Source organism: Penaeus chinensis, chromosome 10, assembly GCF_019202785.1.
Source record: "Penaeus chinensis breed Huanghai No. 1 chromosome 10, ASM1920278v2, whole genome shotgun sequence".
Lineage (NCBI taxonomy): Eukaryota > Metazoa > Arthropoda > Malacostraca > Decapoda > Penaeidae > Penaeus > Penaeus chinensis.
Genome location: NC_061828.1, coordinates 7799223 through 7811349, shown reverse-complemented (window position 1 = coordinate 7811349; position 12127 = coordinate 7799223). Strand labels below are relative to the sequence as shown.

The following is a 12127-nucleotide window of genomic DNA, read 5'->3' as shown; positions in this document are numbered from 1 at the left end:
TATTGTTATTGTTATTGTTATTGTTATTGTTATTATTATTATTATTATTATAATTGTTCTTATTGTTATTATGATTATTATTCTTATGATTATTATTATTATCATCATTATTATTATTGACATGATTGTCATTAAAATACTAATATAAATAAAAAAATCAAAAAGAATCATTCTAAAAGTCAAGGAAAAGAGAAAACAGGCAAAATAGGTGCAACTAGTACCTGATTCCTTGCTAACACCATCTATGTGCAAACTCGATGAATAAACTAAAATCACAATCAACATAGCATGCCCTCCCCAGCAACAGTGGGTTAAAATGATTTTAGGATTTGTTAAAATATCATTATAGATGAGCCTTTATATTTTTCCCTTGGATGCTGTAATTGTATATTAGAATGGACATTTTGATTGTAGTGGATATTACAGAATGATGGAACTGAATTACAAATTTCAAATTAAAGTCATTCTGACAGGAAAAGGACTTCCTACCTTGGGAAGAGACATTAAGATGCAAGATAAGTAGTCACTTAAAGACATAACCAGCAATTCTTGAAATTGCATAGGATAGGTGTCAGCACTAAATTGTAATTAATGAATGTTAGACTTTTATTTTCTTATGTAGCTGATGTTAATTTACTCTTGCTTTTTTATATTTCATTTATTTACTACTATTCTGTATGCGGGGGGGGGGGGGGGGGGGGGTTTGGTTTGCGAAGTTCTAGCTTCGCCCGGGCCTTCTAGATATGGCCCGGCCTGTGTCAGCTTTTTTACGGCTGTCTCATTGAGTTGTCTGACACTCGGTGCTTACCGTGGCGGCGGGATTGCCAGCAAGCGCTCCTGCCGCCATGGTGTAAGCATTTCGCATAGCCTCTTTACCAGCACGGCGGCTGTTGTGGGCGGTCCATGTCTCAGGAATTGTGTATGGTTACAATTTTCTAGGTAGTGGACTAGTGTGGCGTTCGGCTCGCCGCAGTGCTTGCAGCACCATTCATCGCGTTCGATTGTTGGGATAATCTGCCATGCACAGTGGTAACCTAGGCGCATTCTGTGAAGAATGACTTCGGTACCTCTGTTGCTTACTACAGAGAGTGCCAGTGGTTCAGAGCCTGTGGCGTCTGAGTACCAGCTGGCCGAGGGGGAGGTTCTCGTTTCCTCTCTGTGGAGCTGCCGTAGGAAGGTACGACCGACCAAGGCACACTTCTCCATAAGTAATTTTCGGCTCGGTTTTATCGTCATGGGATTTGGGGGCATACCCCTGCCAGCGGCGGCTAGTCTGTCAGCAAGCTCGTTCCCTCTGATGCCGATGTGGCTTGGGACCCAATTGATGATAATTCTTCTACCCTGAGCAAGAATTCTCTGTGCCATTGTGAGAATCGTGGTCAGTAGGTAGATGTTGTCTGTGGGTGAGCTGTGCTGAAGACAGTCAATGGCTGCCCTGGAGTCTGTGTGTATGACCACGTGTCCTTCCCTTAGGGACGCGTGGCCTAGGGCTCCCATGATTGCAACTGCCTCTGCCTGTAGCGAGGAGGCGTTGTCTGTTACCCTCATGGATCGTGTGGCATCCCTAGCTGCAAAGCCGGCGCCTGCAGTGTGGCTCAAGGGATCGACCGATCCATCCGTGTAGTATGTTCTACTACCCGGAGGAGTGATGGCTGCAATGACCCTGTGGGCTTCTGCCTTTAGGCTAGGCATGGGGTATAGGCTCTTTTTCATTGACAGGTTCATTATGTTGAACTCTATCAGGCTCAGTGCCCACGGCGGGGCTTCGGCAAAGTCGGGGTGGGGGGAGTCCATGCCCTTAGCAAGAAGCTGTTCTTTGAGCTGATGGCATATCAACACCCTGGCTGTATGAGACAGCCAGGAGTTGTTTGCAACGAGCTCGTTGTCTTGTTCGAGGCATCTGACTAATTTTTGTCTTAGGCTTGTGTTCCTGGGAGCCTGGATGACCTTTGACAGAAATTGTGTTGCCGTTAGATCGATTCGTGAGTCCAGGGGGAGAAGGTTTGCCTCCATCAGGAGGTTGAGGACCTTCGTCCACCTCGGGGCACCCAGAATGATCCTGGCAGCTTCATTTTGGACTGTTTCTAATTTGTCTGTGTGCTTTTTCTTTGCAGCAATTAGAGCGACTGAGGCATAGTCCACAATGGGCCGGACAGCATGTACATAGAATGATCTTAGTACTTTGTGTCTGGCCCCTATGCGTCTCCCAGTCATTGCTCTCATGACAGACAGTCTTGCTTTGGTTCGGTCAACCAGGTACTGGACCTCCTTATGGAAGGAGAGGGTCCGGTCTATCCTTACCCCAAGGTATAGGTAGTCCTTGACCCATTCTAATTCCACTCCCTGGATTTTCAGTCTTGTGCCTCGAACTCTCTGTCTCAAAGCCATGGCTTTGGATTTGGCAGCAGAGATCTTTAGTCCCGTCCTACAACACTCCTCTGACACGAGGTCCAGACAACGCTGGGCTTTATTCTGGCTGCGTGGTCCAGTGGAGGTGATAGCGAGATCGTCTGCATACGAGATGATCTGGCACCCCACTGGGAGGTTTATGTTGAGGATGCAGGACATTAAAGTGTTGAATAGGGCTGGACTGAGAACCCCACATTCTGTATGCAACCAATGTATTGTGCAGTTTTAATTTTTAAATCATGGAGCTTATGGTAGACTAGGGCAACCTAGTAGATGAGTTTCAAAGGTCTTTAATGAACTGTTATACCTTTATTTTATCTTGTCTTACAGAGCCAACTTTAAGGAGAAGACTCAGTGGAAATGAAATTAGTTTCAAAGAAAAGTTAGGAACATTCCTCCAGAAGTTTAAAACAGGTAGGAAAGGGAGTAATATATGAATTTCTTTATTTAGTTAGCTTTAAATATGTTTATTGCAAAAAAAGTTTCCCTCATTATTACATTGCTATAGACTCTATAAAGGTAATATTTAGAATTAGTTTACTTAGTTAACAAAAGGTATGCTTTGTTTACTTATAATGAGTAGCTATTTACCAAGCCTTTACATGTATCACTTACAGCATTATCTTATGATCCTATCTATGAGAGTTCAAGTAAAGACAGTAACTAGAATCAATTAGGTTTCATTGTCTTTCACAATGTCTCATAAGTTATGTGGTGAATATGTAACTGTTTGTCTCTCTCCAGATTTTTCCTCATTAAATTTAAAAGCACAAAGTTCCCAGAGAGTTGAACCAGAAAGAAGCCAGTCTACCAGCAGCTGCAGTAGCCCTCCACACAGTTCATTGCCGAACAAGAGGAAAAAGGCAGTAAAGACAAAATCTACGTGTAGTACATCAGGCTTGAAGACCCCTGTACGGAAGTACATCCCAAATCCCTTGAGCAGAAGCTTGGATCGTACAAGGTTGGAAGAACTATGTGGGAGTAGCAGGAGTTTGCCAACCAGGCCTAGTGGATGTAGGGGTGAAGAACCTTTGTCAACACCTAATTACCAGTGGAAAAACAGAGGTCCCAGTGGGGGGTCTATGACACAAAGGGGAAAATACATGAATAACAATTACTTGCAGGAGAACTGTTCAAATCCAAGTGAAAAGGAAAAAATTAGTGCTATGACTTCCCAGCAGAAATTCAAGTCACCCAATCAAAAACTAACATGTATCTCCAGCAAGGTGAATAATAAAGGTGTAGTCTCCATGCAGTCTATGTCAGATGCTCTGGGACTGATAGTGGCCACAGGTATATACACAGGAGTCAAAAACTTGTATGAAAAGATCTGGTATCAAGAAGAAGCTGGTGTTTATGGATTACAAAACTACATTGTTGAAGATATTATGCAGTTAGGTGAGGCTGGTGAACAAGCCACACGTTTTCTTCTAGCTGAGATGTCGTCCCAGCATTTAAAACGCCTTGTTCATGGTGCAGTGCTCATAATTTGTGATAATTTGCAAGATGTGCATTGAATTGTTTAGATATGAAGGTTGGTTTATTTTTCTCTTTTCTAGTGTGATGCAGTCATGAATTCTTGTATTGCCATTGTGTAAGTACTAGAAGTTCACAAATCTGAGCAAACAGCCTTAAATACAAACAGATTTTGGCTCTGTTCAGAGAGTGACGAGGAAGAATTTATTTTTACAAGAGATTCCTTTTAATTATGTCCTTCATGTTCCTGTTTTATGTAAATGGTTATGAGAATCATTCATAGACTACCCCTGATCACTTATAGCTTGTTTAAAGGGTAGACAGTGCAGGGGTTATCTTTTAGTGCACACAGTACTTTTTAATGTGATAATTTGACTGTATAAAAGTTCAGTCATTGTCATTGGATTTAATTGCTATTATCTTTTGTTGATACAATATTGCCTTGATCTCCATATGTATTGAAAGGAAGGAAGGTTTGAATAAAAAAAGATAATAAAAATAATTTACTATAAAGTCTTGATACATTAATTAAAGTGTAGTAATTTGTTTATTTTATGCATTTACTTTGGGAAAGAAGTTATTCTATTCTTCGCTAGGCTATGACCCACCATGTTTGCCTATTTGTCTTGAACACAGATTTGTATTTGCTTCTTATAAATTTTTTTTTGAACTTTTAATGTTTGGATATACATTTACTTACTCTATTTTGAGACCTTACTTCATTATTTCACAAACAAAAGAAACATACATTAATGTGTCAGTATTTTATTTCAGATAAATATTTGAATGTACATTTTCCAGTGATTTGAAATTCATACAGATACATGAAGAGGGGTAATCTCAAAATTGCACCATCAGAAAGGGGCAATACGTGTTTATTTGTGAAATTGATCATTGTCATTTGTCTTTCATCAATTCCATCCTTTGAGTTGCTTTATCAGGATTTGAGTTTATTTATCTTCAGACCTTGAGAAAATAAAAGTTACCATTAATATGTGGTCTTTTGATGTTTAGATTTGGCAGAAGTGTGGTTTATCAGATCCTTGTTGTTGTTTTTTTTTCTTGTTTGAAGCCAAACAAGTCGTAGTGTCATTTTGATAAAATGGCAGAGGTTTGGAGGCCAGTAAATGGTTGCGGTGTTTGAGGAATTGCCTACTCAGCTGCCTTGGTATGGCTGCAGGTAGCAAGTGGGAACTGTTACTGAATTTCCAAAGAAAGCAAAGGTGATACTTCCTATGCAGCATCTTTTTGCAGTTGATGTAACAGATTTTATTAGATAAAAATAATTAAGTAAATAAATAAAACTATTTATTTATTTATTCATTTAATATTTATTTTATTTAATTTATCATTTATTTATTTTTATTTAATTATTTATCATTTATATATTTTTATTTATTTAAGATATGGTTTCATGACTAATTTATGTCATGTTAATGTGATAATCCAGGATCTAGTTTTATTGATTTTTTTTTCAAGGTAAATATTAAGGGAGAATGATTTATGATTGATCAACCTAAAAAAAACCTGCCTATCATTTAAATGTGTTCATGAAATCATAAACACCAATAAGTTTTGATAACAAAAGTTCTATAAAACTTATTGAGCTATTCTTTTTAAATGAGGAATAAACTCCATGATGTTCTTAATTGTACCATGGAATATGTGATAAAATGCTAGCCATGCCTACCTACAATTTTTTTTTTTTTTTTTTTTTTTTTTTTTTTTTTTTAATATCTTACATTGAATATCATTGGATGTATTAGTTTGTCAAGTGTTAAGAAAATACTTTTAATTATATCTGGCAAAGAAGCAAAATAAATAAATGCACATATAGAATAACTCATCATTTTTAAATAAAGCAATGTTTTTTATTTCATAACACAAGTATTGGTTATCAAAAAAAAATATCATTTATTAATTATGTTAAAACACAGATGGCTCCACAAGGGCTTAGCTTGTCAGTAGATTTATGTGACAAAACCTGGTTTACTATTTCCCTTTCTTGTAGGTCTTTTTTAATGCTGTTAAGTATCTGTATTATTATTGTTATTATTGACATTATAATAATCATGTCTATAATAATAATAATAATGTTATTAACAATACTAAAGGCAATAAAACATTTTTTAAAATCTTTCTGAAGATTACGCAACAGGGTAAATGTGATTATACACTGATTGAGCCATCAATGTTTAAAGACAATTAATAAAATAGAAAAATCAACAGTTGACATGGCATGTTTTTGACTTATCATAGATAATGGAAAAGCAGAACTAACCTTGTGGACATGTGAATTGAAAGGTAGAAGGTAGAAGCTGCAAAACTTCACAATCTGAAGGTAGAAGCTGCAAAACTTCACAATCTGAAGGTAGAAGCTGCAAAACTTCACAATCTGAAGGTAGAAGCTGCAAAACTTCACAATCTGAAGGTAGAAGCTGCAAAACTTCACAATCTGAAGGTAGAAGCTGCAAAACTTCACAATCTGAAGGTAGAAGCTGCAAAACTTCACAATCTGAAGGTAGAAGCTGCAAAACTTCACAATCTGAAGGTAGAAGCTGCAAAACTTCACAATCTGAAGGTAGAAGCTGCAAAACTTCACAATCTGAAGGTAGAAGCTGCAAAACTTCACAATCTGAAGGTAGAAGCTGCAAAACTTCACAATCTGAAGGTAGAAGCTGCAAAACTTCACAATCTGAAGGTAGAAGCTGCAAAACTTCACAATCTGAAGGTAGAAGCTGCAAAACTTCACAATCTGAAGGTAGAAGCTGCAAAACTTCACAATCTGAAGGTAGAAGCTGCAAAACTTCACAATCTGAAGGTAGAAGCTGCAAAACTTCACAATCTGAAGGTAGAAGCTGCAAAACTTCACAATCTGAAGGTAGAAGCTGCAAAACTTCACAATCTGAAGGTAGAAGCTGCAAAACTTCACAATCTGAAGGTAGAAGCTGCAAAACTTCACAATCTGAAGGTAGAAGCTGCAAAACTTCACAATCTGAAGGTAGAAGCTGCAAAACTTCACAATCTGAAGGTAGAAGCTGCAAAACTTCACAATCTGAAGGTAGAAGCTGCAAAACTTCACAATCTGAAGGTAGAAGCTGCAAAACTTCACAATCTGAAGGTAGAAGCTGCAAAACTTCACAATCTGAAGGTAGAAGCTGCAAAACTTCACAATCTGAAGGTAGAAGCTGCAAAACTTCACAATCTGAAGGTAGAAGCTGCAAAACTTCACAATCTGAAGGTAGAAGCTGCAAAACTTCACAATCTGAAGGTAGAAGCTGCAAAACTTCACAATCTGAAGGTAGAAGCTGCAAAACTTCACAATCTGACTTTAAAGCAGTGTAACATGTCAGAACATGTTACCTCTTTTTCCTCAGCTCTTGTTTAAACTATAAATGGATATTGAAAAAAATATATAAAATCATATTTATTTATTTCTACACTTGTACATTCTCTTACCCTAATATAAACAGCAAATATTAGTGATGAAGAAAAAAAAAAAAATGAAACAATGTTGTTTTTCCTCAGCAGATGTTAACTAAAGCAAAGATTCAGGGAAATGTCATGCACAGGAGATCTGAAGACAAAAAGGTAAATATAATTGTGTCTACCTTTCCCATGTGCTTGACATTCTGAGGGAAAATAACAAATGAGTTACTTTAAACCTACTTTCACAAAAGTAATAAACATCTTAGACTAATGTGTGTTAAAGGCATCATACATTTGTGAGTGTCAAGACATTGTACAGCTATTGTGAGATGGGTAAGGAAAATAGACATTTCATTTACCCTAATATCCTATTTCGGTTTATGATTATTGTCACAGGGGGGACTGAAGGATGGGCAGATGTACCTAATGTATTAATATGTATTTATATATATGATATGACATGTGTTGGGGCATCACCTGACATTTTGATTATTGATCGGTAGCAAGATGATTTATTTATTTTGTCAGTTAATCTGTCAAAAGTTTTGGTCACTTTATATGGTGTTCCCGCCCTACTGGTTTTTCTTACTTTTAAATCTATTTTTCACTTTGAAGGAGGAAGAAGGAAGATGTGTCTGTATATGTGATGAATGAGTTAGTTGGAAAAAAATCCCATAATCCTATGAATATTTATGAGATCCGCGAGATCTTTACATGAGATGAATATATGGATGACAAAAAAAAAAAAGTGTGAAAGCTCTCTGGGCTGTATCAATGATAACTAAATACATTCTAGCATAGTATACCTTTATACTAATAAAACAAACCTTTGTTTTTGTTTTGTTTTTTCTCAAAATGTTCACAATAACACTGGTTTTAGTATAATTGATATTTCACATGTTTTAAATTATTAATTTTCTTAATATTTCTAAATAGATTTTTATGTCATATTTGACCAAATTATAACAGATTCAAAGAATTCATAATCCAGTCTTTACTGGACTTCCATTTTGGCTCGAACTTTGGCGTGGATCTTCTGGAACTCACAAGATGGCGTCTGCTCATTCTCCACGTCGCCCTTTTCGGCTTTCTCCATCTGCAGTTGAAGAATTGTAGGTCTGAGTCGTGTGTATGATTAAGTATTGCAGAAAACACTATCAGTCATTTTTGTTTTGTAAAGAATAGCCTGTTAATATAAAATACACATGTATATTTCTCAAGAGATGTAATTTGTTACCAACGTTCTATCCTCAACACGGCAGTACATTTATGTGAGTTTACTTAAAAATATATATAATGTGATCATTTATCTTTCCAAACTTTTTAAATGAACAGGAAGAGTGCCTTGATATAACAAAAGAAATAAAACTGAAATCAATCCTCCCTCTGGGTCAAATCCAGTTCTTACAAAAACAGTTGTCACAAACCTGTTCTATTTTTTGAGCTCTCTCATCTAATGCCTTTTGGAAGGGAGTCATTTCAGCTTGCTTTTTCTCCTGCTGTTCCCTTAACACCTTCTTGTCATTGTGTTTCTCCATGGCCTTCTGCAGCTCTGTTTTCTGGTTTAGCACATTCACGCCCCTGCGGGAATTAATTGGTTCATTAGAGATTTTTTTCCATCCTGTACATTATGGGGAAATTATATAGCGAACATTAAGTCCTACAGATAATACATTTTACAGATCTTTATGGGTTAAAGTTGTTATTTTAGTCTGTACTATTTCCATAGTAGCTGTTGTGGCGATGCATCTTGTCTGACACTCCCTCCAACAAGCCAACTTCACACAATGCCAAACAAAGGATAAATAAATAAAATCATATTCATCACAGACGAAGAAAATTACTTTCCCTTACATCTTCTGATTAAATTTGAGTTCTCTGTGGAGATTCATTTTGTCTGACGATTCGAGGCAGGGGTTGACTAGCTTCTTGGGCATGATGAGGCCGCGACCGTCCACCCGTTCCGAGGCCGCTTGCTGGCCCTTCTCCTGCTCTTTGTTGTTGCTGTTGTTTCTGGAAAGACACTGGCCTTTAGGTTCTTTCCTTCTGCGATGGACTCTCGGAAGGTAGAGCTTCTTGGAGTCTCAAGATCATTTGATCTCTAAGTTATGTAGTTTCAAACAATTTTAAATGTGTGAAGGATGAGTTATTACTCGGGAGGCAAATAATACACGAAGAGACTAGGGAGCTTAAGGAATGTTCTATCTTGTATAAATCCAACTGTGTAGTAAAAGTGAAGCAACAATAGTAAAACAATAACATGAGTAATAACTTACGTGTTCACTTTATTGTTCCTAGCGACCATACTGCTGACGCTGGCAGGCTGAGTCTCCCTCTCGTCGTCGCTGTAGTCTGGCTCGGGGATCATGGCGCCGTACACTACTTCTGTCGGGGTTGAAAGTGCATTAATATCAAGAGTCGCAAAACCGAGCACGTTCACTAATAAACAAGTTAAGAAAGAACCAACATGCAGTTTTGAAAAAAAAAAAAGTAGATAATTATTATTTTGTATACATGGAGTAACCGTGCTGGAATGAATACTGTAGTGTATAAACTACGGGATACTTGTAGTGAAAACTTATGGGCGAACACCGTAGAGTTTATCGACGGCTTTAGACTAAATCGTACTGGAATACGTTACTCGTTCTACAAATTCAAGTATATGAGCATACAGATAATAAACAACCAATCCGTAACTAGAAGTCTGGAAAATGAAACATAAAACATTTCTCCTACATGCAGCAGCAGCAACACAAGGTGAACACTGCAACGCTCAATCACATCAGCCACAGCATGGAGTATTCGAGCTCACGTTACTGGTGAATATGAATTGCTTCTGCCAATAAAGTAGTCTTTTTCTTTTCTATCTCTTTTTCACTGATTTCTGTCTTTTTTTTTTTTGTGCCAATTGTCTTTCGAATCGACGAAACGAGCTCAAATAACCACACGTCATGCAAAAGACCTTAAAACTGCCCAACGCGTAGCGGCTGCTACAAGAACTAAGCACTTTCGCAGGTTGCTACAGTATATATTAACCGAGCATGACGAGGGGGTAAAAATGGTAAAAACATGATTAAAAATACATGCAAACACCTAAACATACAAAAAAATCTTAGAACGCCAAGATGTGTCGCAAGCAAACTCAATTTCTGCGGATTTGTATTCTATCCCATGGAAATGTAGGCCCTTGTTTTGTTGTTTTCGTGTGTAGATAGTTCTTATTGAACTTCATGTCTCTTTTTTCAAAGATAAACTGTAATGGCAGCAACCAAAGAAAAGAAAACGAAGAACAGCCAGAAGAAATGGTTAAATGTACAGCTGATGTGGCCGCCCGAACACTGGCAAGAGTAAGGATGAATGAGTCAAAGAAAGAGGAGAAGGAAAGAGGGGCAACAGAGCAGAAAAGGGTAGTAGTAATTATGAAAATAAGTAATCAAGGAAATGAAAGGAAAGATGACGTAAAAGGGAGGGCCGACATGCAAATACTATGAAAGCTACAGCAGATCTGAACATTCCTTTTCCACTCGAAATGAAACAAACTTTGTTCGTAATGAATCCATAAACTGTTTGATGTGAACGTGTCATGTAAACAATATGGGGTAGCGTGCTGTCTCTCTCTCTCTCTTTCTCTCTGTCTGTATGCAACAACACAGCTGGAACTAGAATAGTAATAAACACAGGAAGTGCGGCAACACTCTCTATAGGTAACATCTACGAGGACATCTGAAGGAGAGGAGGACGAGGAGGGAACTCGGCGTTACCTCGGCCTTGCTGCTCGAAGAAGGCCAGCTTCCCCTTGATGCTGGGCACCTCCTCAACGGGGGCACGTATGTACTTCTTGAGGGGCATCTTAACCGAGCTGGAGTCAACCTTAAGCTCTTTTACGAAATCTCGTGCTTGCTTGCTTGTCTCTTTGTTTGTTTTGCTTTTTATTCACACTGTGCCAAAGTTCACGCTACCCTTTTGTTTCACCTTTCACTCGCGGCCTTAGAGCCGCACCGAGTCCAGCGGAGCGAGTCCTCGCAGCCGTGTGAGATCCCAGGCACTTTGATCAAACACTGAAATACACAAAACATAAAAAGAAACGTTTTTTTTCCTCTATGGTTTCTGTTCTTTTCCTCCAACCGTCACATCAACTATCCGATCACTCTCGCTCTCGCCGATACGTGGCTGTAGTCGAGCCTCTCGTGCATTTTCCTAACACTCTCTCGCACTAAGGCTTCCTCCTGTACTTGAGGAGGCGTGGCATTAACCTCCGGGCAGCGGCGGAGGTGCGGCTCAGAGGCACAGCCATGACATCACTTTCTTCATGATTAATCAAACAGTCACCGCCTCTATAGATCACAATAAAACGGAACAAAAGCAGCCCCCCCATCCACCCACCCACCCAACACACACCAATAATACCAATCTGCCCCGCCTTCCTTCCCCCACCATCACATAGCAATACCAATCTGCCCCGCCCCTCCCCCCTCCGGTACCCCAAAAGGACCCCGCTCTAGCAACCCTGCAAGCGCCGCTCTAGCCTGGGTCAGCACGCCAGGTATTACCGCCGAGGGGCCCGACACGGAGCTTGATTTTCCAACACTCGGGAGGAGGTTTGGGCGTTAACATAAAACCGCTTATTACTTCTGTCACGGTGGGCGGTAGTCAGGCAACGCCGCGGAGTGTGTCGATAAGATGCAACATAATGCAAGGCGAGGAAAATGAATGGGAGCTGAAGTCAACGAGATGAGGAAAAAAATTCAAGGCGAGGCGTATAATAAACAAGAGAGTAAACGAGAGAGGGGAGGGAGGGAGGGAGGGAGGGAGG

The 12127-nt window shown here is 38.9% G+C and overlaps 2 protein-coding genes across 2 annotated transcripts in view; one reads left to right on the top strand and one right to left on the bottom strand.

The window, feature by feature from the left end:
- Window positions 1-2643: 2643 nt before the first annotated feature.
- On the top strand, window positions 2644-5213 carry LOC125029457. Its single transcript, XM_047619345.1, has 2 exons — window positions 2644-2823; window positions 3154-5213. The coding sequence occupies exons 1-2, from the start codon at window positions 2703-2705 to the stop codon at window positions 3924-3926; spliced, it is 894 nt and encodes a 297-aa protein (XP_047475301.1). The 5' UTR covers window positions 2644-2702; the 3' UTR covers window positions 3927-5213.
- Window positions 5214-7301: 2088 nt separating this feature from the next.
- The window catches only part of LOC125029458 (protein FAM107B-like), a 65125-nt gene continuing 60299 nt past the window's right edge, over window positions 7302-12127 (bottom strand). Inside the window, exons 3-6 of the mRNA XM_047619346.1 lie at window positions 9591-9699; window positions 9169-9327; window positions 8742-8895; window positions 7302-8410 (exon numbers count right to left, since the gene is read on the bottom strand). Of these exons, the coding sequence (XP_047475302.1) occupies window positions 8309-8410; window positions 8742-8895; window positions 9169-9327; window positions 9591-9682 (507 nt within the window). The 5' untranslated portion in view covers window positions 9683-9699 and the 3' untranslated portion in view covers window positions 7302-8308. The remainder of the gene's footprint in view (window positions 8411-8741; window positions 8896-9168; window positions 9328-9590; window positions 9700-12127) is intronic.

What these genes read in the sequence shown, in the direction of transcription:
- LOC125029457 (XM_047619345.1), top strand. Translation starts at nt 2,703, where the DNA reads ATGAACTGTTATACCTTTATTTTATCTTGTCTTACAGAGCCAACTTTA. An exon ending in CCTCCAGAAGTTTAAAACAG is followed by an intron (nt 2,824 to 3,153) that starts GTAGGAAAGGGA and finishes GTCTCTCTCCAG; the next exon opens with ATTTTTCCTCATTAAATTTA.